The following is a 25,781-nucleotide window of genomic DNA, read 5'->3' on the forward strand; positions in this document are numbered from 1 at the left end:
GCTGTTCATGTCCTGTTTGACAGGAGGGAAACACAGCCCTCAGTCAGTCAGTCCCACTGTGGAGGAGAGAGAGTGCTGGACACGGTGATGGATGGGAGGACATCGACCTGTGTGCTGCCAAGACGGAGCCAAACGCACGCACACACACCTCTCAGTTTTTTTTATCACCTGGAACCTGCCTGTGTTTCTTCCTGTTAATGACTATGTTAGACCTTTAGGTGCCTTCCCTCTGTGTGTCAGGGTTAAGGATTACTACTCCACGCTAAGGCACATGGACTCTCCTCAGTGTGTGGAGTCTAATTGACTGAGGGTAGCTGAGCACACTCACACATATTCAAATGGTGTCTGAAACACCTGGTGCTCACACTCAGCAGAGCCAGAAAAGCCTTTGCTTAATTGGCACTGAAGCTTTTTTCCATTGGTGTTATGTGCACAGCGTGAGGAAGTGTATGTGCTCATGGCAACATTGACACGTCAGGGCCTCCTCAGTGGTGCTGTCAGTGGTCTGACCAACAGACTGGCCTGTGACCGCTGACCCCAGCCAGCATTGTTGCGGAAGTGGCCTGTTTGCCAAGGATAGCAGACTGTGTCTCGTTGGCAAACTGCCTCACCTCGACTCCTATCCAGCCCAGTTAAAGTATGTGGAGCAGACAGACTGGACTGTAATACAGCTCTGTAGCCCTATTAGAGACAAACCTATCAGTTTCTTGTTCAGCACGCTTCAAACTACATTTATACTGTCACGCCCTGGCCAGAGAGGCTTTTATTCTCTATTTTGGGTAGGCCAAGGTGGGACAAGGGTGGGCATTCTAGTTTCTTTATTTCTATGTTTTCTGTTTCTATGTTTTGGCCGGGTATAGTTCTCAATCAGGCACAGCTGTCAATCATTGTTTCTGATTGGGAATCATACTTAGGCAGCCTTTTTTCCTTTGTATTTGGTGGGTAGTTATCTTTGTTAGTGGCACTACAGCCCTAGTAAGCTTCACGATCGTTTCTTGTTTTGTTGGCGACATTTACATAAATAAATGAAAATGTACGCTCACCACGCAGCACCTTGGTCCAGTCATTTCCACGACGACTGGCGTTACATATACTAAGAAGTATAATATCTCAAATAAAATTTTATTTGTCACATGCTTCGAAAGCAACAGGTGTAGACTAACAGTGAAATGCTTACTTACTGGCCCTTCCCAACAACGCCGAGAGAAAGAAAATAGAAAAATAATAGGCAAGTAAAACACGTAATAATAAATACACAATGCGTAACGATAACTTGGCTATATACATTGGGTACCAGTACCAAGTCGTTTTGCAGGGGTACGAAGTATTTGAGGTAGATATGTACATAGGTATACAGTGACTAGGCAACAGGATAGATAATAAACAGTAACAGCAGCGTAAGTGATGAGTCAAAAGAGTTAGTGCAAAAAGGCTCAATGCAGGTAGTCTAGGTTAGTTGGTTAACTATTTGTCTTGGGGGTAGAAGCTGTTCAGGGTCATGTTGGTTCCAGACTTTGTTCATCGGTACCGCTTGCCGTGCAGTAGCAGAGAGTCTATGACTTGGGCGACTGGAGTCTTTGACAATTTTGAAGGCCTGCCCGTGACTGGCAACTGCTTGGCATCCGACCGCAATGTGCTGCAGGGGGTAGTGCGAACGGCCCACTACATCACTGGGGCCAAGTTCCCTGGCGTCCAGGTCCTGGATGGCGCCTTGCAGTCAGATGCCAAGCGGTGGTGCAGCTGTATAACCTGTTGAGGATCTGAGGGCCCATGCCAAATCTTTTCAGCCTCCTGAGTGGGAAGAGATGTTGTTGTGCCTTCACGACTGTGTTGGTGTGTGTAGACTAGAGGTTGACCGATTAATCGCAATGGCCGATTTAATTAGGGCCGATTTCAAGTTTTCATAACAATCAGAAATCGGTATTTTAGGGGTGCCGATTTGCCAATTTTTTTTTATTTATTTGTTGTATATATTTTTTTTACCTTTATTTAACTAGGCAAGTTAGTTAAGAACACATTCTTATTTTCAATGACGACCTAGGAAAGGTGGTTTAACTGCCTCGTTCAGGGGCAGAACGACAGATTTTCACCTTGTCGGCTCGGGGATCCAATCTTGCAGCCTTACAGTTATCTAGTTCAACGCAATAACGACCTGCCTCTCTCTCGTTTCACCCCACAAGGAGACTGCCTGTTACTGCGAATGCAGTAAGCCAAGGTAAGTTGCTAGCTAGCATTAAACTTATCTTATAAAAAACAATCAATCATAATCACTAGTAAACTACACATGGTTGATGATATTACTAGATATTATCTAGCGTGTCCTGCGTTGCATATAATCTGACTGAGCATGCAAGCATACAAGTATCGTAAGTATCTGACTGAGCGGTGGTAGGCAGAAGCAGGCGCGTAAACATTCATTCAAACAGCACTTCCGTGCGTTTTGCCAGCAGCTCTTCGTTGTGCGTCAAGCATTGCGCTGTTTATGACTTCAAGCCTATCAACTCCTGAGATGAGGCTTGTGTAACCAAAAGTGAAATGGCTAGCTAGTTAGCGCGCGCTAATTGTCGTTGTGTTGCTGGTTCGAGCCCAGTGAGGAGCGAGGAGAGGGACGGAAGCTATACTGTTACACTGGCAATACTAAAGTGCCGATAAGAACATCCAATAGTCAAAGGTTAATGATATACAAATGGTATAGAGAGAAATAGTCCTATCATTCCTATAATCACTACAACCTAAAACTTCTTACCTGGGAATATTGAAGACTCATGTTAAAAGGAACCACCAGCTTTCATATGTTCACATGTTCTGAGCAAGGAACTGAAACGTTAGCTTTCTTACATAGCACATATTGCACTTTTACTTTCTTCTCCAACACTCTGTTTTTGCATTATTTAAACCAAATTGAACATGTTTCATTATTTACTTGAGGCTAAATTGATTTTATTGATGTATTATATTAAGTCAAAGTAAGTGTTCATTCAGTATTGTTGTAATTGTCATTATTACAAATAATAATTTTTTTAAATTGGCCGATTAATCAGTATCGGCTTTTCGGTCCTCCAATAATCGGTATCGGCGTTGAAAAATCTTAATCGGTCGACCTCTAGTGTAGACCATGATAATTTCTCCACTCCACTACAGTCCCGTGGATGTGGATGGGGGCATGTTCAGGAGGGGACTAAGCACGCACCTCATGTTGAAGGTCAGCGTGGTAGATGTGTTGTTGCCTACCCCCACCACCTGGGGGTGGCCCGTCGGGAAGTCCAGGATCCAGTTGCAAAGGGAGGTGTTCAGTACCAGGGTCCTTAGCTTAGTAATAAACTTGGAGGGCACTATGGTGTTAAATGCTGAGCTATAGTCAATGAACTGTATGCATGGTTCAGTGTTGCTTGCCTCAAAGCGAGCATAGAAGGCATTTATCTCGTCTGGAAAGGCTCACGTCACTAGGCAGCTCGTGGCTGGGTTTCCCTTTGTACCCCTTGATAGTTTGCAAGCCCTGCCGCATCCAACGAGCGTCAGAGCCGTTGTAGTAGGATTCAATCTGTCTTGTATTGGCAAATTTCCTGTTTAATGGCACGTTGGAGGTTGTAGCAGAATTTCTTATAAGCGTCCGGAATACTGTCCTGCTCATTGAAACCCGCAGCTCTAGCCTTTTATTGGATGAATCGCATAGCATGTTACAGCCTGTGCTAGCAAAACAGTGCTGTAGCTTAGCATCTGCTTCGTCAGACCACTTCCGTAATGTGCACATCACTGATATATATAATTAACTCCTATAACTTCATAGATACAAATATTGGGATGAAAAGACACGTGCACAATGTTGTGGTCCCATAGCCTGGCCCAGGCCCTTGTCCCTCTCTGTCCCATCTCTGCTGCTATGGGGACTGGGGGAACAGATGGCGGTAGTGTCCCCAGGGCCCAGCTGGTCCTATCCTGCCTGCTGAGGAAGTGTGACAGCTTGGCCTGCCTAGCACCAACTGCCATACAATATGCCATATACTGTACCTCAACCAACCAGAGACATAACATAGAGATGGCCTAAGAGGAGAAACTCTTATCTTATTACAAGTAATCATATTATCTGAGAGTTTGGTATGTTTGGCATGTGTATAGTGTATATAAACATACTGTATCTTGTTTTGAAAAGCTTAATCCAATGTCTAGTCTACTGCCCTTTATTATTTGATACAATAATCATATCCAGATCTGTGTTGGATGTAATAATTCCCCCCTACAAATCTGTCCTGCATTCTAATGCTCTCAGATAGCACCCCAGACAGGCATTTGGCTTCTACTCAAAATGTCCAGACATCTTACTCACAGCCGCATTGTTTCACATCCCTTTAGTTTCTGTAAGCAGCATGGTAATTATAGTGGGATGCAGTCTGCTAACTGTATGGATGATTAGTTTTACACTGAGGAAGGGAACTGGGCTGAACAGATGTGCCACGGCAGGTTCACGTAGTGTGAGTTTAATACCCAGGCCTCGACTGACACACACACAGAGTGATAACAGAAGCAGTCAGGGAGTAATGTCATGGTTCAACTGTTCACTCTCTCCTTCTTTTCCTCACTTACACTATCCCTCTTTTTATCCCTCTTTCAGCCTCTCCTCTCTGTCTCTTTCATTTATCTCTCCCTCTGGGTGATTTTGGGTCGAAGGGCTGTCTTTGGATGATTTATGACTCACAGGATCTGTCTGTGTTCGTCCGTCTCGTACCCAGACTCTCGGGGTCGGGAGTCGCACATTCACAGACGTCGGGCGGAAAATCCCTCTGACACCTGACTGTGTTCTTGTGGGGACGCAGCCCGCGGTGACAGGCAGCCCCGAGCGAATGTGTGCCTCCCCAGCGGGGACATCCAGGCAAACCCTGGCCTATTGGAACAGTGCATTCACACAGGCTTTAGTAACATCTACAGTACATTGGATGTGACTGGTCTGTCTCTTCTCTCCTCAGATATATTGGCAAGTCTGACTCCATCACCATCAGCGTGTGGAACCACAAGAAGATCCATAAGAAGCAGGGGGCTGGCTTCCTGGGCTGTGTACGCCTTCTATCCAACGCCATCAACCGCCTCAAAGACACCGGCTGTAAGGACTACCTGATTGAATTAGTGTGCGTGTGTGTGTATTTAATGCTGTGAGGTAATGTCTGTCTAGTTAAAAATTGTCTGTCCCACAAACGGAGTCACAGGCTAGCGGAGTCACAGGCTAGCGGAGTCACAGGCTAGCGGAGTCACAGGCTAATAATCCCCTTCTCCTGTCACAGTGACACATTGAGCTGTACCCTCACAAATGCGCACACTCTCTCCCTATTCCTGACAGGGCACATTCTGCAGTGCCAGAAATAGGGAAAAGACAATCAGCATCAGCCCACAATCACTGTAAACGTGTCATGTCAGAAGCAAATGGCTAAATGAGATTGAGGCTTGGCGCTCCAAGCCAACGCAGCAGTGGCAGCCAGGCAGGGACCCAGTGATGGCTTTACCAAAGGGCCTCCCCCTCACACTATGTTTATACTATGCTGATAGGCCTGCTACAGTCTTGTAGACAGAAAAAGGACAAAATCCCACTGCTTTTCCTAGAAGCCCCTGACACTTGTTTTCCTGGAAAACCTGAACCCTGTGCCTCAGCTGTGAGTAGTTTGCCTCTGCATTTCCTCTCATTCCCCCCTCCACACATGCGCCACAGTGACTAACCTCCGTTTATCTCGGTTGGCAAATCTAGACAACCGGTCATTTTACTCAGACATGCATAATTGTACAGCTATTTAAATGTAAGCATAGATTTGTTATGTCCCTCGATTGTGGTCTTATTCAAGTGTATGTTTGTCATTCTTTCGCTTGTGCTTTTTGCAGCTGTTCCACTGTGTCCTGTCCACAGGCGTTTTAAGGGGCTTTGGGTTTGTGTGTGCACGCTCATTGCCCCAGTCTTGTAATGGTTTGACCGACCATGTTTTGGTCCCTGTTTAGTCTAGACGCACATCCTGAGCTGATCTGCATGACACTCAGACAACAGTGAACAGATAGTGGCATTTCTCATGTCTGCAGGCAACGTGGTATTCCTGACATTTCTTTGGTCCTTTTTTTTGCTTTGTTTTTCAGCCTGGGCTGAGAACGTAGACAAAGAGTTTCCAGACATTGGCAGGGGTTCATGTCCATGTTCAGTCTGGGTGGAATAGTGCCGGCTTTGTGCAGAGATTTGTCAAATGTTTGACCTCTGTTGTGAACTGCAGGCTGCTCGGTACCGATGCTCAGTGATTTTTTTACGGTCCATGGCCACTCTACCGACCATCTGTTCCAGTACATATCCCATACCCAGCCTCCAAGGAAGGGGGAGAGGAACAGTAGATATCCCATACCCAGCCTCCAAAGGAGGGGGAGATGAACAGTAGATATCCCATACCCAGCCTCCAAGGGAGGGGGGAGAGGAACAGTACATATCCCATACCCTGTCTCTAAGGGAGGGGGGGAGAGGAACAGTACATGTCCCATACCCAGCCTCCAAGGTAGGGGGGGAGAGGAACAGTACATGTCCCATACCCAGCCTCCAAGGTAGGGGGGGAGAGGAACAGTACATGTCCCATACCCAGCCTCCAAGGTAGGGGGGGAGAGGAACAGTACATGTCCCATACCCAGCCTCCAAGGTAGGGGGGGAGAGGAACAGTACATGTCCCATACCCAGCCTCCAAGGGAGGGGGGAGAGGAACAGTACATATCCCATACCCAGCCTCCAAGGTAGGGGGGGAGAGGAACAGTACATATCCCATACCCAGCCTCCAAGGGAGGGGGGGAGAGGAACAGTACATGTCCCATACCCAGCCTCCAAGGTAGGGGGGGAGAGGAACAGTACATGTCCCATACCCAGCCTCCAAGGGAGGGGGGGAGAGGAACAGTACATATCCCATACCCAGCCTCCAAGGGAGGGGGGAGAGGAACAGTACATATCCCATACCCAGCCTCCAAGGTAGGGGGGGAGAGGAACAGTACATATCCCATACCCAGCCTCCAAGGGAGGGGGGAGAGGAACAGTACATGTCCCATACCCAGCCTCCAAGGTAGGGGGGGAGAGGAACAGTACATATCCCATACCCAGCCTCCAAGGGAGGGGGGAGAGGAACAGTACATGTCCCATACCCAGCCTCCAAGGTAGGGGGGGAGAGGAACAGTACATGTCCCATACCCAGCCTCCAAGGGAAGGGGGGAGAGGAACAGTACATATCCCATACCCAGCCTCCAAGGGAGGGGGGGAGAGGAACAGTACATATCCCATACCCAGCCTCCAAGGGAGGGGGGAGAGGAACAGTACATATCCCATACCCAGCCTCCAAGGGAGGGGGGAGAGGAACAGTACATGTCCCATACCCAGCCTCCAAGGGAGGGGGGGAGAGGAACAGGGGGGGAACAGTACATATCCCATACCCAGCCTCCAAGGTAGGGGGGGAGAGGAACAGTACATATCCCATACCCAGCCTCCAAGGGAGGGGGGAGAGGAACAGTACATGTCCCATACCCAGCCTCCAAGGTAGGGGGGGAGAGGAACAGTACATATCCCATACCCAGCCTCCAAGGGAGGGGGGAGAGGAACAGTACATATCCCATACCCAGCCTCCAAGTTAGGGGGGGAGAGGAACAGTACATATCCCATACCCAGCCTCCAAGGTAGCCTCCAAGGGGGGGAGAGGAACAGTACATATCCCATACCCAGCCTCCAAGGGAGGGGGGAGAGGAACAGTACATATCCCATACCCAGCCTCCAAGGTAGGGGGGAGAGGAACAGTACATATCCCATACCCAGCCTCCAAGGGAGGGGGGAGAGGAACAGTACATATCCCATACCCAGCCTCCAAGGTAGGGGGGGAGAGGAACAGTACATATCCCATACCCAGCCTCCAAGGGAGGGGGGAGAGGAACAGTACATATCCCATACCCAGCCTCCAAGGGAGGGGGGGAGAGGAACAGTACATGTCCCATACCCAGCCTCCAAGGGAGGGGGGAGAGGAACAGTACATATCCCATACCCAGCCTCCAAGGTAGGGGGGGAGAGGAACAGTACATGTCCCATACCCAGCCTCCAAGGGAGGGGGGAGAGGAACAGTACATGTCCCATACCCAGCCTCCAAGGGAGGGGGGGAGAGGAACAGTACATATCCCATACCCAGCCTCCAAGGTAGGGGGGGAGAGGAACAGTACATGTCCCATACCCAGCCTCCAAGGTAGGGGGGGAGAGGAACAGTACATATCCCATACCCAGCCTCCAAGGGAGGGGGGAGAGGAACAGTACATATCCCATACCCAGCCTCCAAGGTAGGGGGGGAGAGGAACAGTACATATCCCATACCCAGCCTCCAAGGGGGGGGGAGAGGAACAGTACATATCCCATACCCAGCCTCCAAGGGAGGGGGGAGAGGAACAGTACATATCCCATACCCAGCCTCCAAGGGAGGGGGGAGAGGAACAGTACATATCCCATACCCAGCCTCCAAGGGAGGGGGGGAGAGGAACAGTACATATCCCATACCCAGCCTCCAAGGGAGGGGGGAGAGGAACAGTACATATCCCATACCCAGCCTCCAAGGGAGGGGGGAGAGGAACAGTACATATCCCATACCCAGCCTCCAAGGGAGGGGGGAGAGGAACAGTACATATCCCATACCCAGCCTCCAAGGTAGGGGGGGAGAGGAACAGTACATATCCCATACCCAGCCTCCAAGGGAGGGGGGAGAGGAACAGTACCCAGCCTGTCCCATACCCAGCCTCCAAGGTAGGGGGGGGAGAGGAACAGTACATATCCCATACCCAGCCTCCAAGGGAGGAACAGGGGGGAGAGGAACAGTACATATCCCATACCCAGCCTCCAAGGGAGGGGGGGAGAGGAACAGTACATATCCCATACCCAGCCTCCAAGGGAGGGGGGGAGAGGAACAGTACATGTCCCATACCCAGCCTCCAAGGGAGGGGGGAGAGGAACAGTACATATCCCATACCCAGCCTCCAACGGAGGGGGGAGAGGAACAGTACATATCCCATACCCAGCCTCCAAGGGAGGGGGGGAGAGGAACAGTACATATCCCATACCCAGCCTCCAAGGTAGGGGGGGAGAGGAACAGTACATGTCCCATACCCAGCCTCCAAGGTAGGGGGGAGAGGAACAGTACATATCCCATACCCAGCCTCCAAGGGAGGGGGGGAGAGGAACAGTACATGTCCCATACCCAGCCTCCAAGGGAGGGGGGAGAGGAACAGTACATGTCCCATACCCAGCCTCCAAGGTAGGGGGGGAGAGGAACAGTACATGTCCCATACCCAGCCTCCAAGGGAGGGGGGGGGGAACAGTACATATCCCATACCCAGCCTCCAAGGTAGGGGGGGAGAGGAACAGTACATATCCCATACCCAGCCTCCAAGGTAGGGGGGGAGAGGAGCAGTACATGTCCCATACCCAGCCTCCAAGGTAGGGGGGGAGAGGAACAGTACATATCCCATACCCAGCCTCCAAGGGAGGGGGGGAGAGGAACAGTACATATCCCATACCCAGCCTCCAAGGGAGGGGGGAGAGGAACAGTACATGTCCCATACCCAGCCTCCAAGGGAGGGGGGGAGAGGAACAGTACATATCCCATACCCAGCCTCCAAGGGAGGGGGGAGAGGAATTCACTGTGGGTGATGTAAATGATACAGAGCAAAGGGACTTGTCTGCGGGGACAAAAACCCTCCCAACACATGCTATTTTACATGTCTCTCAAGACAGTGATCGACCCCCCTTTCCTCTCTCTTCTCTCTTCTTCCCTCTCCTCCTTCCCCTCTCTCCCCCCGCTCTCCTCCTTCCCCTCTCTCCTCCACAGATCAGAGATTGGATATGAACAAGCTGGGCCTCAATGACAGTGACACAGTGAGGGGTCAGATAGTGGGTGAGTACAGCGGTGACCAGCAGGCCACACAGACTTTCACCACACACTTATGTACATTCACGTAACACTGTTATGTACCTGAAGTGTTACCACTCCATTATTAGAACCTCAGGCTAACCACAGTTGTTTTATAATGCTGATAAGACCTCACTAGACCACCACGCATAGAAAGAGAACTAGGAAAGAGAACAAGAAACCCTCCCAACACCATGTAGGCTCCCTCCAGCAACCTGAGCCAGTGATTCGTTGGTGTGTAAAGTGTTGAGCGCTGGCCCTGAGCGTGCCGTGCCTCTGACACCAGGCTTGATGAGCGCCTCCCTCTGACTCCAGACGGCCCGCACTTCCATCTGCACCACAGGGCCTGATGACAGACAGTCACAGCACCACTGACCCACCAACATGGGCACTGAACAGCCTGGGTGGTAGCAGAGAGGACAGGGTTAGCTAGCTACAGTAGACATAGAGTCTAGCATTGATACGTGCCCTCCACTCACTTCTTCGGTTCTTTCCAGAACTGGGATTCGGGACTGGTCAGGCCACTGTCAGAGTGCAGACGGCTGGTACTTCTACTTCCAGACACAATCATCTTGTCACGCACAAGAGGATTTGACCATGTGATCCTCTTAAAAATGGATTCCTCATTTAGCCCTAAATAACATCATTACAGTATTGCATTACAGCAATTCACAGTTTTAAAATAGTTCCGTTTTAATCTCTGGTATGAGAGGACATGAACATGAACAGAGTGAGATTCTACCACCCAGTCATTCTCCTATGTGTATCTGAATGGGTCTGTGTGTCCAAAGTGAGCCTGCAGTCCAGAGACAGGATAGGCACAGGAGGCCCAGTGGTGGACTGCAGCCGTCTGTTTGACAATGACCTGCCAGACGGGTGAGTACCATACCCACCAACACACCACAACTCCATTTAACATTTGTCCGTACTGGACAGTGGACCCACTATTACCACATCATACCCTCACAACAGGGCCAGTCTGAGCCTATCATAACCACACTGCCCCACAACCAAAAGTGTTCCAGACAGCATGTGGTGTGGTGTCCCAGACTCCAATCTAAGTAGCCAGAGGCTCTGCTGTTCAGACACTTCACCAGCTTAGCACGACTGACCTCAGCACTGAGCCAATGATGTTGGCTGGGGTTAGGGAGTCTAGTCTGGGGTTGGTGTGTGCCAGAGGAATTGGGTGAGCAGATGGGAGACTGCGTCCTATTAGCTAGCAAGAAGCTCTGTGGGGAATATCTGGGTCATGTTTAGTAGGGGGGGAATGTTTTGAAACAGAGTGAAACAGGAGGTACTACCTGAACTTGGTTGCCCTCAATGTCCACTCACTGCTTTGTACGTGTGTGTGTTTGTATCTACTGCATCCAGCTGGGAGGAGCGGAGGACTGCGTCTGGCCGAATCCAGTACTTGAACCACATCACACGCACCACACAGTGGGAGAGGCCTACCAGGTGAGTCAGCCTGGCCTCAAAGTCTTGATGTAACATAGTAAATGTAAATCTGTGACACTCAAATTAGTATGAAATGTTTGGTATGATGACATAAGGTTACTGAAGCCAAAACACTGAAGGAGGGAGGTTGGTCGGGTAGGATGGGTGGTGGGCGTATATAGCGAATGACTAGCAACCCAAACTTTAGCATTTTTGCTAATTAGTAACTATTTAGCATATTAGCTCATCCTAACCTTAATTCTTAACTCCTAGCCTAGCTAACATTAGCCGCCTAGCTTAACATATCATACCTATTGAAAATTCTTAACATATTGTACAAATTGCAATTTGTAACATCATACGAATTGTAATTCGTAACATATACTAAATGGAGGGAGACCAGTTTACGTTTACTATGTTATGTCTGTCCCTGAGCCCAGGCTGAGTGAGTACACAGTCTTACCCAATACCCAGCCTCAAACCCATGGCATGAGGCATGAGTCCCCAAGACCTAGACAGCATTGACTTTGTATTAGGAGACACTGCAGACTATTGAACGGGGCCCTAAGACTCTTGTTCTCTCTCTTCTCTCTCTCTCTTTGCTCCCTTATCAGCTCCCTTCCTGTTACTCTGCTCTGCTCTAGACTGGCCTCAGGCCCCTCACTCAATACTGCTCTGTATGTGTGTGTGTGTGCCTGTGTCGGTCTCTGCCTCACTGACCTGATGATGCTTAAGAAAGCAGGAGCAAGCCAATGTCTAGCCCTAGCATCTAAGCGTATTACAAGCACAGCTAGATATGAAATATGAATAGACCTGGGCCTGATTTGAACAAAACTACCATGAAGGATATATTATAACCCACCCTCCCTGTCTGACTGTGATCTCCTCCTGTTCCCTGTCTCTCCCAGGCCTGCATCGGAGTACTCCAGCCCGGGCCGGCCTCTCAGCTGTATCGTGGATGAGAACACGCCCATCCTGAGCACCAACGGGGCCACGCCCACCATTCCATGTGTCCCGTCCAGCGACCAGCGGGCCCAGGAGAGACGCGTCCGCTCCCAGAGACACAGGAACTACATGAGCAGGACACACCTCCACACACCCCCAGATCTGCCCGAAGGATACGGTTAGTGGAAAGAGGATTCTAACACACAATATGGACACACCGGACATACACCAACATACACACAATCACACTATAGGACGGCCACTTCGGTTCCCACAGCCAGACTAGACTGGAGCATTCTGTATTATGAATATCCTCTATGAGAGTCGTCTCCTTCTGTTTTAAGACCGGTGTCGTCATTGCAATGCCTCAGTGTTAACTGCCTCCCTCCTCCTCTCTTCAGCCCAACGCTCAGCTGAATCATCCTGCTAATATGTGTCCCTATTCAGTCCCAACAGCACAGTCACCATGACTCTGCAGTGCAGCATAAGCAGCCTGACAGGCCCCATTTTAAAGAACTAATTGAATCGATCTAGCAGTTAAAGTCTGGCGGCAGCCGCTCACTCCTCCCTCTCCTCTCTCCTTCCTCACATGCAGCCCATGGGCGGCTGCTTGATATTCAGACACTGTAGTCTTGCTGAGGATTTAGGAGTGCTGGCAAGAGGAGTACATGACAGCAGCCCAGCCCAGCTCTACAAGATTAGGAGGGTGCTGTCTCTTTTTGGTCCAGCTCCTCTGAACCGCTGTCAGCAGCCCCAGTGGCGGGCCAAGAAGTGTCACTCTGTGTCGAATGCATTGGGTGCATCGGTGCTCGGCAGGGTGAGGGGGGAGTTATGTACACGTATGTTAGAGAGGCAGGGTGAGGGGGGGAAGTTATGTACACGTATGTTAGAGAGGCAGGGCGGTGGGTCCTAAGGAATGCCAGAGAAGAGCTTCCAAGCTCATGGAAATATCTCTGTCAATCTGTGATGAATGAGCTCACCAACACAGACTACTATCTTCTCCCCCTGTCAGCCCCGCAACTGGGATCCAAACTGACTCAATCCCTGCTTTTATCTCCATCTGTGTGATCTCTGTTACTCTTCCACACACGCTCGGATCAAGATACGCACACGCACATTGACGCACCAATAACAATCCTCACGGTGGAACAATTGTATAACTAACAGCTTTATTTTCCTTATCATCCACTCACATCTCTCACTCATCTCTCACTGATCTCCCACTTATCTCTCATTCATCCCTCTCTCTCACTCATCTCTCACATGTGTGTACTTGTCTGTAACCATTGCTCTGTACCTATTATACCTGTATGAGTAGCCATGCTATTGTTCCCCCTTTACAGAGCAGAGGACCACGCAGCAAGGCCAGGTCTACTTCCTCCACACCCAGACAGGAGTCAGCACATGGCACGACCCTCGAGTGCCCAGGTATACCCACCACCACTGTCTGAACACACAGTGCCCAGGTATACCCACCACCACTGTCTGAACACACAGTGCCCAGGTATACCCACCACTACTGTCTGAACACACAGTGCCCAGGTATACCCACCACCACTGTCTGAACACACAGTGCCCAGGTATACCCACCACTACTGTCTGAACACACAGTGCCCATGTATACCCACCACTACTGTCTGAACACACAGTGCCCAGGTATACCCAGCACCACTGTCTGAACACACAGTGCCCATGTATACCCAGCACCACTGTCTGAACACACAGTGCCCCGGTATACCCAGCACCACTTCTGAACACATACATACTCTGTACACTATACCCAGTACACTCATTAAGTATTTCCAACACAAATGATTTGAGGCTGATGACAAAAACATGATGATCTGGGATGCTGTAATGTAGTTTCATGCAGGTTTGGGTAAGGCTGTTGATATACACCATCACCTACCCCCACCTATGTTTCTTTCATGGGATGGACAATCAGTGGCTAGCTCTCCTCAGGCTTGTCCGGACCCTTCTATAAATATGCTGCTGGTTACATGCTGACAAGCTACGATTAGAGGGCTGGTGTCACAGTCCTTTGTCGCTCAGTTGGTAGAGCATGGTGCTTGCAATGGCAGGATAGTGGGTTCGATTCCCGGGACCACCCGTATGTGAAATGTATACACTCATGACTTTAAGCCGCTTTGGATAAAAGAGTCCACTAAATGGCATGTAAATGTAAACCACAGGGATCTGAGAGGATTCACAGCAGACATCTCTGGCATGCCCTCTGCCTCCATGCTCTCAGCACACAGCCTTCAGCCCTACTGTACATGTGGCTCAGAGACACCACTCACTCAGGCATGTGTGTTTCATGGATTACCACAGGCCCAGAGGAGAACACACATCAACACGTAAGTCTACTGGGAATAGAGTCAATAGAAAGAAAGTCAGTGATTGAAAAATACCTAGACGTTGCCGTTCTCTTGCCCCCGTGGAATACGTGTGATAGATGCCTTTCTCTTGCCCCCGTAGAAATACGCGTGATAGATGCCTTTCTCTTGCCCCCGTGGAAATACGTGTGATAGATGCCGTTCTCTTGCCCCCGTGGAAATACGTGTGATAGATGCCGTTCTCTTGCCCCCGTGGAAATACGTGTGATAGATGCCGTTCTCTTGCCCCCGTGGAATACGTGTGATAGATGCCGTTCTCTTGCCCCCGTGGAAATACAGATGCTGGGCTGCCAAGCTCCCAGTGCTGAGAGGCTTGGTCATTTAGCTGGGTCTCAGTCCGATAACTCACTACCGCTGAAGTGGGGCTGCTGTCATTTCTTAGTTGCTCTCCACAGACAGCTAAAGGAGTCCAGCTGAAAGGATTGCATGGCAGCAATAAGTCATTTAGACGGGAAGAAGAAGAATGGAATAAAAGTGATGTCGTTTTGGAATCTTTTCTCGTCTCTTTGTTTCCCAGTTACCGTCAGCTTTGAGGTCTGCTTCATTCCCTGACTTTGATTGGTCTTACGTCTCATTCTTTGATTATTTCTATTTTCTGCCCTTCACCTCTGACTGTGTTGGGGATGTGTGCTTCCCAGAGACCTGAGTAATGTAAACTGTGAGGAGCTGGGCCCACTGCCCCCTGGCTGGGAGATCAGGAACACAGCCACCGGCCGGGTCTACTTTGTGGACCACAACAACCGCACCACGCAGTTCACAGACCCGCGCCTCTCCGCCAACCTGCATCTAGTCCTTAAGTGAGTATCAGGTTATACCAGCGCCACAAATGAAACATGGTCCAGAGCCTCATAACAGCCAGGATTAAATGAGAAGTAGTTGAGGGAGAACTGTACTGTATGACTGGCTGGCAGTGTGGCTGTGTAACTGTGGTGTTTTGTGTTCTGCAGCCCAAGCCCCAATGGTTCCCGCAGCGGCATCGAAATTCAGAACAGTCCGATCAGGTGAGGCCCTCTATTTCCCCCCTCTATTCTATGGCCAACCTCTATTTCTCCAACACTTGGTTCTGGAGAGACAGAACAGACTGCACACAGACAGACACACACAGATACAGACACAGACATATTGACTCCCCCACACAGGATGTTTTACAGGGGAGTCCAGTGCCAAGGTGTGTTAAACACCTGTTGGGGTTCAGCTATCAGAGCAGCCTTTCTCCTGTGCACACACACTCCCACACACAACCTCACCCATCCAGACACACACACACTGCACGCACAAGGCTGCATTCCACCGCCCGGCAGCGGTTTTGATCATGCAGGGGTTTTAGCACACAATCCGTCACAAAGCTTGTTTTGGCTCAACATCAGATAGCAATGTGGAAACCAAGACTGATGTGTCTGTGGCTGAGGAGCGTCTTACGTCAAGGAAACGGAGCATAAATTTGATGACCGAGTCAATGAATGAATTGTGTGTGTGTGCGTGAAAGTGTGTTTTGGTGTGTGTGTGCTGGCGCATGCCTGTGTGTGCAGTGTTCGTCAGTGCATGCGCTTCAAAACTTTTCCTCGCAGCTGTTCAAACACGGCCCATGTAACGATAGCTGGAGCATTACCCACAGTGCAGTGTAAAGGTGGAGCAGAGTGCGGGCGGCTTCGGTGGGCCTCCTCCGTCTGACCTCATTCCTGCTCCGTGCCGGGAGAGGCGGAATGCACCGACGAAAAGATCTGGTGTTATTTTCCCCTGTTCTGACAGATCAAAGAACTTGTTTGGGACTTTTTCTGCGGTCCTCTGAAAGTCATATAAAATCCCAGGCTGGCACGCCATGTATGTTTGTAATGCAGGAATCTTGTCTTAAGCACAATAATGTCCAGATGTGTGTGAAGCAGTGCACAGTGTTTCTTCTCTTTAAAAAGCACTGATCCGATTATTATTTCACTTTAAAGTTGGGAATTAGAGTTCTTCTAGGTTATTGATGTCTTTGTTTGAGAGGAATAATTGTATTGAAATGGAAGGTGTTTAAGCTGAGCCAAGAGCGTGTCTGTGGCCATTAGAATGATGTACGATGAGCCCTGGGTCCAACCACATACCTTCTCTGGGTTCTGCTTTAAAGGGAGAAACCCTTGGCTTTGTCTTGGAGAACCTAAGGCTGCATTTACACATGCAGCCCAATTCAGATTTTTTTTCCCACTAGTTGCTAGTTTGACTAATCACATCAGATCTTTTTCAGAGCTGATCTGATTGGTCAAAAGACCAATTAATTAAAAAAATATCAGAATTAGGGTGCCTGTGTTAACGCAGCCGACAGGATCTCTAGGTGTGCACTAATGTAACACACATTGGATGGTGGCTCAGAGGTTTGGAGTGTGCAGTCTGCTGGTTAGCAGAGGGCTCATGGGCCTGAGCCAGTCTGACTGGATCATCCTATCTGAGAATACCTTCTCTGATTTTGTCCCCTCACGGACCGCTGTGGAGCAGAGAAGCTGGACTCTGGCTGAGACGAGGGGTGGGAGTGACATTCCAACCAGCGACAAAACTCTGGAAAAGAAATCAGAAGGCCGGCGTGGTTTTCCATCAAGACATCTGCCTTTTATCAAGGAAAACGATTTCAGAAATTCTCACCCCTCATGCTGTCATCCCAAGAAAATGTTTGATATATAAGTGTCCTTCAAGCTATAGTTTATTACCCCTTTTATTTGCTAAAGACATTGCCTCAGCGGGCCACAATACGTTTTTGGTTAGACTCACCCTGTGATGTTGCAATCTCCTGACTCTAAGCCTGGTCACTGGACAATAGGTAACGAAATCCTTGTTGGGCCTCAGATCTTCCCTCTGAACTCTGGCATGAACACTCAGAGGATCAGTTCCCAGGGGTCTAGTGTTCTCTAGCTTTACACTGAGTTCACTGTATTACTGTCTGAGCTTCAGCAGGTAACACACCACGCCATCTTACTCTCTTAAAACAAGTTAGAAATAGAGAGAATGCGCACTAGGCTGTGTGTGTGTGTGTGTGTGTGGCGGGGCAGGAATGTTTGATTTATGAGTAAAACTGGAGGGAGTGCTGCTCTGTGGCTCGGTACCTCCCCTCTCCCTGTCTGAGTCTTCCTCTCTGTTTGGGTGCTGTCCGGAGGCAGCCCTTCCTACCTCCACCCTCCCCAACTTTCCCTCGCTCCCTCTGAGTCTAGTCTGCAGGAAATAAAGGGATTGAGGAGGAGGACTGGAGTGCCCTATGGGGCCCTGCTGCTCTCCGGGATCGCAGGAAGTGGCCAGCTCAGCTCAGCTAGACGAGGCCAAAGACAGTGGGAGTCTAGAGCAGTCAGTCCTTAGAATAAGCTGTCACTGTGTATTATGGTGTGTGGATATAAAGATCAGGATGGCTGTCTATTACTCCTGCTCAGTGTATGACCCTCCAAACAAATCTTTTTGAGAGCTAGGATTGTGTATTTGCCATATTTGATGACATTTTTAGCTAATAAAAGGTTGTCTGGTTTTGTATAGTACAGTGAATGGCAGGTGTTTGGTAGGTGTCCCAGACAGAAATAGATTTTCTGAGTTGTTAGAAATGATTTCAGTGGTTTTGGCCTATCCAATATTATATAATCCTGTACTTTTTGGGCCTATGTACATCTATTTAGCCAGGATGGGTTGTTGCTCCATGATTCTCCTGTCACAGACTCTCTGCTTACCCTCTCTCACACTTACCCACATACATAAGGCGTCAGCATGCTTCATTTCGGCCTGGCAGCTAGCCGTAGTCAGCTAGGCGAACCGAACGAGTGTGCTGGCGTACTCCCTTAAAAGACCTTCGCTTGAAAGCAGTAATAGTACTGTTTGTCCATTTTGAGACGCCATAGCCAGTATACACTTCCTCCAAATAGTTACAATTAATTTACGGTAACTCAAGAAATCTGTCATTCATTTAGATGTTTTTGCCGAGGAAATCTTAGCGCTATTTTTCACCGAAGATGTTTGGTGCAGTAATATTTCTAAATGAAAAGATGTGCATGAAAACGAGTCATCTCTGGTTGAATGACAACAAAGACTTTACTGAACAATCCCTATTGTTGACCAATCACAGACAAAGGGGTGTAGACTTCGGCAAGAAAAAATGTTGTGTGCCCGAACAAGAGAAGAAGACTAACCAAAGTCCAAAACGTCACAAAATGCTGTCATAATATATGCATACGATCTTCTGAACTTTTCCGTCTGGGAAGCATGCAGATGTCTTTACAAACTCTGCCCCTCACTCTCTCTCTCACTCACACACACACAACTCTTTGTGGCCGGCTATACAGCCTTGTGTTTATGACCCTGCTCAGGGGGTGAGTGTGCCCACTACGCCCCACTAAAGTGCAAAAGGCCAGCATGCAAATAATCCTCCAGCTCTGGCTCCATAAAGGGCCTTTTGATTCTGTGTGTCTGTGTGTGATGGTGTTTCTGTTTCTGAGCAGAAGAGCCTTCTACCACCAGTGCTGTAGTTCAGAAGTTCACTCTCATGCCAGAGATTTGGGCAGAAGTGAAGAACCTTGTTCACTACCAGCACAGATCATACTCATAGCCTGTCTTTTGATTTGGAGATTAACCGCTCTACACTGATGTGTTATCACAGTTACAGCCACCCACTGAGGTGGTCGTCTTAGCTGTTAGGGACCCTACACAACTTGGTTGATCATTTATTGGTTTCTTATAGTCAGCAATGAAGGAACTTGCATTGAAATGTCACTCCTGTTAATAGACAGATAAAGAACCTTCCTGAACAATTTAAGATGAAGACATGAGGTCTATGGACACCCTCATTGAACCCTCACTGCTCAGTGCAGAATGAGACCGACACTGAATCTATTTGCAGATGTCTCTTGCTGTGGCCACATTTTGCTTCCCCCCCTGTAGAACTGTCTATTTTCTCTCTGTCTGTGCCGTGCTGTCTCTCTCTGTCTGTGCCGTGCTGTCTCTCTCTGTCTGTGCCGTGCTGTCTCTCTCTGTCTGTGCCGTGCTGTCTCTCTCTGTCTGTGCCGTGCTGTCTCTCTCTGTCTGTGCCGTGCTGTCTCTCTCTGTCTGTGCCGTGATGTCTCTCTCTGTCTGTGCCGTGATGTCTCTCTCTGTCTGTGCCGTGATGTCTCTCTCTGTCTGTGCCGTGCTGTCTCTCTCTGTCTGTGCCGTGCTGTACCTCAGACAGACAATGTGGCACCTACGGACACATCACACCACCCTCTGGCTCTGCCCCCTCATGTGTGCTTGTTCAGAAATACCACCTCCACCTATGCCTGTGGGCATATGGCAGCTTGTTTGACTTGATGTGCTTCCCAGATGACCTCAGTGTGTTTACCTCTCGTTCTCCAGTCAGCAAAAGGAGGGAGGCAGAATTCCTACCTGGCTTTATTTGGAGTTGTTAGGGTTTCTGGGTTTTAGTTTTTTTGTGGTGTTTTATTTTTGTGTACCTGTACGTGTTGTTACGACCCCAAGTCTCAACAATGATCTTTCCCTCTCCGTCGCTTTCTCTTTTTCTCCATCCCCAGCCGTCAGATCCAGCTGAAGGAGCAGGCCCAGCAGGCACTGGTGTCTCCAGGTAATCTGCCAGAGGAGGCCGAGTGCCTCACGGTGCCTAAGTACAAGAGGGACCTGGTGCAGAAGCTGAAGATCCTCCGCCAGGAGCTGTCCCAGCAGCAGCCCCAGGCAGGTCACTGCCGCATAGAGGTGTCCCGCGAGGAGATCTTTGAGGTGAGACCGTCAAATTATTGTTATTCCCTCTGTTCTTGAACACAACCAGCATTATTGAGTCTTTAATTAGTATTACTGAGGAGGTTGACTGAAGAGGTTGACTATCTCGATCCTGAAGGAAAGCATCAACTCTGGACATTTTCCTCACTCTCATTTGCACTTGTAAAAGTTTATTATACCAGATATTTTACCTCAATTTCAAACCTCAGGCAATGGTTTTCCCATCCTCTACTTCCCTCTCCTCTCAAGGTCGTTGCTCGTCATGTTTCTGCCACGGCGTTATCCACCATGCTATTATCTATGATGTGTGAAGAGAGTATGTTCATATCCAAAGCAGACCTCGTATTTGAAATGAGGCTTTTGTGAAGTGCACTCCTCAGTGGGGGAGGTTTTCTAGTTTGGGAGGTGTGGAGCCTCATCAGAGTAACAACACCTGCAACAGACTACATGACCCTCGTAAAATATGTGATGGAATGTGCTGGAACAGCTTTGTCTGTTAATCTGAAGGAAGACATTTTTGTTGGCTGATCTCAACACGAAAGGGAGATGGGGGTGGATTTTAAGGCTAGACATAACTTCATTGCTTTTCTGGACACGCCGAGCTGTTAGAAATACGACTGTGTGGGCAAGTGTCAGCTGGTGGACTGTCAAGCTGTCTCAGTGTGTACATTCTATTGAAGATAAGAGGCCTTATTTCTCTGGTGTCACCGCTGACACATCCTCAGTGTAACTGGAGGGCACGGTGGATCAGCTCTGGGGGGAAAGCGGTGTTATTGTTCCACTCTTCTGTTCTGTCTGTTTACTATTATTTTCCCAATCCACTTTTAATGAGACTGTCCCCGACACAATGTGCTGGACATTGTGGGCATGTGTCTGCAGCTCTCGGCATGTGGGGTGAACGCACCAACCCAGAGTGGGGTGTAATGATCCCAGACTCTGAGTACCAGGGGGAAAGTTTGTTACTAAAACACCGCTGTCTAATGTTCTACAGAAGCCCCCTCTGGCCAGGAACACGGGGTGTTTCTCATCATTGTTTCAGGACAGTTCCTTTTCTTCTTTTTTTTTGTCTTCAGCTTGAAGCAACTTGGAATTGCACAGGTCTTTGGTCATTGGTTTGCATGTTTAGGACAGGCAGACAGGCCAGGCTTGGCCAGACTCATGCTCTGCATTCCTACGCCGTTTCCCATGAGCCACTGAGACTGGGATAGTGGCGATGGGAGGGGTTGGGGGGGCATTAGTGAGACTCACAGGATCTCTTGCTGGAATGTGTCGCGCTGGGGAATGTCCTCTTATCACCCCCACCTCCTGATAATGCGCTTTGATTAAGGGTGGACTGGACACTCAGGTTACTTTGGCAGGGGAGGAGAGGGCGTACATCATTGCTAGGCAGGTAGGGGCCAGCCAGGCTGGTCCTAAATGACAGAGCACAGGAATGTTTATTCTTTGGCTCGGTCCCCAGAGCCAGCATCACTCACACACAGACGTTGCAGTGCAGATAGATGCATCCCTCCGGCCACAGACCCTGGACTGCACAGTATTTAACAGATGGTCTCTGATGGAAGTACTCAGTAAGTTTGGGGGTGCAGTCCTCCATCCCAGTCCCGTTCGTTACAAAGGTGTATCTCTTTATGTGTTACAGGAGTCTTACCGCCAGGTGATGAAGATGAGGCCGAAGGACCTGTGGAAGAGACTGATGGTGAAGTTTAAAGGGGAGGAGGGGCTGGACTACGGAGGAGTGGCCAGGTAGGAATCCACAGCAAAGCATGAGGAAAAAACTAAGTTATGCTCAATATGCATCATCATGGAACAAAGAAGATTTCTATTGTGTGTTAGAGAAGTAAATGCACCAGGTCTGGAACCAACAGGACCTGAACAGCTTCTACACCAAGACATTAGACTACTAACTAGTTAACCAAATAGCTGCCCGGACTATCTGCATTAACCCTCTTTGCACCAACTCTTTTGACTCAAGCATATAGCCAAGTTATCTCATTGTGTATTTATTCCTCGTGTTATTATTTGTTCTATATTTTTCTCTCTCCGTTGTTGGGAAGGGCCCATCAGTAAGCATTTCACTGTTAGTCTACACCGGTTGTTTAGGAAGTATGTGACAAATAACATTTGATTTGATTTTGATTTGAATGCCACCATCTGCTGAAACAAGGTTGGCCCCCAAGGGATAATATGGATTTAAAGCACCCAATCTGAGAATTGTACTTCTGATTTTTAAATTGCCATGGAGTTTTCACTTTCTGAAATTGATGTTCCCTGCCTTGAAAAAATATTTAATGGATCAAGAGATTTAACAATGGATGTTCTCATCGTCTGTCTCTCTTTATCTGTCCCTCTCTGTGTCTCCTGTGTGTGCAGGGAGTGGCTGTATCTGCTGTCCCATGAGATGCTGAATCCGTACTACGGCCTGTTCCAGTACTCCCGCGATGACATCTACACCCTGCAGATTAACCCCGACTCGGCCGTCAACCCGGTGAGTCAGAGGCCCGGACACCGCCACCAGCCCGCCCCGCTGTGATGTGAAAGACCAGGTCACACGGACCACTCATCTGCTCTAGTCTTGCACAATCTCTGTCTCTCCTCTGCCTGTTTATTTGTTTGGCCTTCCATTTCCCTATCAGCTGTTCTCATGCTAGATGCTAGATCTCCTGGAGACTGGTGATGAATTCGGCAACTATTTCATTGCTGTGTTGAGACTCTTTACTGCCTCTATAGCATTTGGTTGTTAAATCCATCATAAGGGAAATAGTTTGGATGCTGCTGCTCACCTTTTGAGTCATAACCTTTGGATTATACACTGCAATAAATTCCCAGCTGTAAGAATAGCAGGTATTTATTATTTACCAAGGGCCCAATCCTAACTTAAGACATGCGTGAGGAAATCTGAGCTATAGCGCAAATCTCTCATCGACATCAATGCATGACTTAAGAAAACGTTTGAGTTGCATGCATCTTAAGTTAGGATTCTGCTTTGAGTTGCTCAGTCTTGGTAGTTCTCTGAAGACTGGGAGATGCCATGCTAAATGGATGTACTATGAAGTGTTTAAGAGGACTAAAGGTGTTTCTGTCCCCCTCCCCAGGAGCACCTGTCCTACTTCCACTTTGTGGGTCGTATTATGGGCATGGCGGTGTTCCACGGCCACTACATAGACGGGGGCTTCACCCTGCCCTTCTACAAACAGCTTCTGGGGAAACCCATCACCCTGGACGACATGGAGTCAGTGGACCCAGACCTCCACAACAGCCTGGTCTGGATCCTGTGAGTAGGAAGGAAATGGGAACAACATCCTCACACAGACCAAGATGCGCACACAGAGATTAACATGGTTTTTAATGACAATAGTTTGTAATGGCTCATTTTAATTCATCGGGTAATAATTTGGTGTATGTGAACTATAACATCTACTGGTGTACTTTTTTTTTTTAAACACTCATGACACATGATGAGCTCTTCAACTGAACTTTGATCCATACATACATTAACATTCCCCCTCCCCCAGCACCATCTCTCTCTAACCCCCCTGTCCGTCTCTCTCACCTCTCAGGGACAATGACATCACAGGCGTGTTGGACCACACCTTCTGTGTGGAGCACAATGCCTACGGGGAGATCATCCAGCACGAACTCAAACCCAACGGCAAAATCATCCAGGTCACCCAGGACACCAAGAAGGAGTATGTCAGGTGAGTACTCCCCCACCGACCCCTCCTCACCACACAGGAAGAGAGCTGGTCTAGCAGTCGACAGTCAAGCCCAGCAGGGAGGAGATACTGTTTGGATTTCAGATGAGCTTAGCTGCAAATGACCAGCCACAGTTAACTGACCTAGGATCAGGGAGTAATGTACATGTGAAAGGCTTTGCTATACCCCTCAAAGAGGCTCAGAATCATGGCTTTGCCTTCACGTTCCAGTATGAATCATCGATCTCTGACTCTCTCTTCCCCTCTCCCTCGTTCCCTACAGGCTGTATGTGAACTGGCGTTTCCTGCGAGGCATCGAGGCTCAGTTCCTGGCCCTGCAGAAGGGCTTCAACGAGGTCATCTCACAGCACCTCCTCAAGGCCTTCGACGAGAAAGAGCTGGAGGTGTGAATGAGACACATCCCCCAGACTAGCAGTACTTACCTTCACTGTCCATCCTTTACAAAGGACTGCATTCTCCCAGACATCAGCATTTTCCCCATCCATTTCCTCCCTACAGTTTCCCTTTGACTTTCATTTCACATTCTCTCCCTCTCTCCACCTCAGCTCATAGTGTGTGGCCTGGGTAAGATCGACATCAACGACTGGAAGTCCAACACGCGGCTGAAGCACTGCACCCCTGACACCAACATCGTCAAGTGGTTCTGGAAGGCCGTGGAGTCATATGATGAGGAGCGCCGGGCCAGGTTGCTGCAGTTTGTTACCGGCTCCTCCAGGGTCCCCCTGCAAGGCTTCAAAGCCCTCCAAGGTACCCTCACAGCACTCACCCTCCTGGGACATGTACAGTAGCTACGTAGTTAGGTTCTCAGTGTTTCACTGCTTCACTGGGAGAGTTGCTAGCTTGCCCTTGTCCACCCCCTTTAGGCATGTAATATTGATTGTTATGATGGCTTATAACATTTGTTATGACAGCGTAACGAATGTTTATGCCAGAGGGAGATGGTGAGGGTTGTTTGTATTATACTCTACTGTACCCCGAGGAAGCTCAGCAGGCCTCAGAGTGTGTTGTTGTTGTGAGCTGAACCCTCTGTGCAGAGCAGGCTGAGCGGAGTCCAGTAGTTCAGTGAGTCCAGTCTGTCAGACAGGATGCCCAGAGAGCACCCAGGCGTGCGGAACACACTGTGATCCACTGCTCTTCCTGTCTAACATGCCGCTTCACTCTGCTCTTCCATGTTACATAACAGGACCATCGCTGCTGCTGGTCTAAATACCAAGGTCCGCGCAGGCCAATGACAACATACACAAACCCAGTGCTCTTAGTGCCCACACTTGGCGCCGCAGAGTGCTGAGAAAGCTGTCCAGTACAGTACTGTCTTTTGTGTGTGAGTGAAGTGTGCTCTGCTGTTGTGCTTCACAGTAACTGTTGATAAGTTACAGGTGCTGCAGGCCCACGACTCTTCACCATCCACCAGATCGATGCCAGCTCCAACAACCTGCCCAAAGCCCACACCTGGTGAGTGTCTGCCTGCTCTGACCCTGCAGCTTGCCCTTCAGGATCAATGTATGCCTTTGTCAAAGCTGGGAAGGGCACTTTGATATATCAACATCATGCTTTAGGTTTAGGTTTCCAGACATGTATCTGTTAACCATGGACATAGAGAGGTCCTAATACCAAAGGCTCAGGCTCAAGTCTCTCTTGCCCTCTGTTTGTTC

The 25,781-nt window shown here is 49.0% G+C and overlaps 1 protein-coding gene across 2 annotated transcripts in view; it reads left to right on the plus strand.

The window, feature by feature from the left end:
* LOC139421413 (E3 ubiquitin-protein ligase SMURF2) overlaps nt 1–25,781 on the plus strand; it is a 63,985-nt gene that overhangs the window by 35,713 nt on the left and 2,491 nt on the right. The window contains exons 4-20 of one of the 2 annotated variants that reach the window (XM_071172288.1): nt 4,962–5,095; nt 9,849–9,914; nt 10,721–10,805; nt 11,301–11,384; nt 12,272–12,486; nt 13,652–13,736; nt 14,501–14,665; nt 15,343–15,501; nt 15,652–15,705; nt 20,215–20,416; nt 22,056–22,159; nt 22,787–22,901; nt 23,509–23,687; nt 23,974–24,111; nt 24,392–24,512; nt 24,675–24,876; nt 25,506–25,581. In XM_071172288.1, the coding sequence (XP_071028389.1) occupies nt 4,962–5,095; nt 9,849–9,914; nt 10,721–10,805; nt 11,301–11,384; nt 12,272–12,486; nt 13,652–13,736; nt 14,501–14,665; nt 15,343–15,501; nt 15,652–15,705; nt 20,215–20,416; nt 22,056–22,159; nt 22,787–22,901; nt 23,509–23,687; nt 23,974–24,111; nt 24,392–24,512; nt 24,675–24,876; nt 25,506–25,581 (2,184 nt within the window). The remainder of the gene's footprint in view (nt 1–4,961; nt 5,096–9,848; nt 9,915–10,720; nt 10,806–11,300; nt 11,385–12,271; nt 12,487–13,651; nt 13,737–14,500; nt 14,666–15,342; nt 15,502–15,651; nt 15,706–20,214; nt 20,417–22,055; nt 22,160–22,786; nt 22,902–23,508; nt 23,688–23,973; nt 24,112–24,391; nt 24,513–24,674; nt 24,877–25,505; nt 25,582–25,781) is intronic. The other variant, XM_071172289.1, reaches the window with a different exon arrangement.

Source organism: Oncorhynchus clarkii, chromosome 12 (assembly GCF_045791955.1).
Source record: "Oncorhynchus clarkii lewisi isolate Uvic-CL-2024 chromosome 12, UVic_Ocla_1.0, whole genome shotgun sequence".
NCBI classification, from domain to species: Eukaryota; Metazoa; Chordata; class Actinopteri; order Salmoniformes; family Salmonidae; genus Oncorhynchus; species Oncorhynchus clarkii.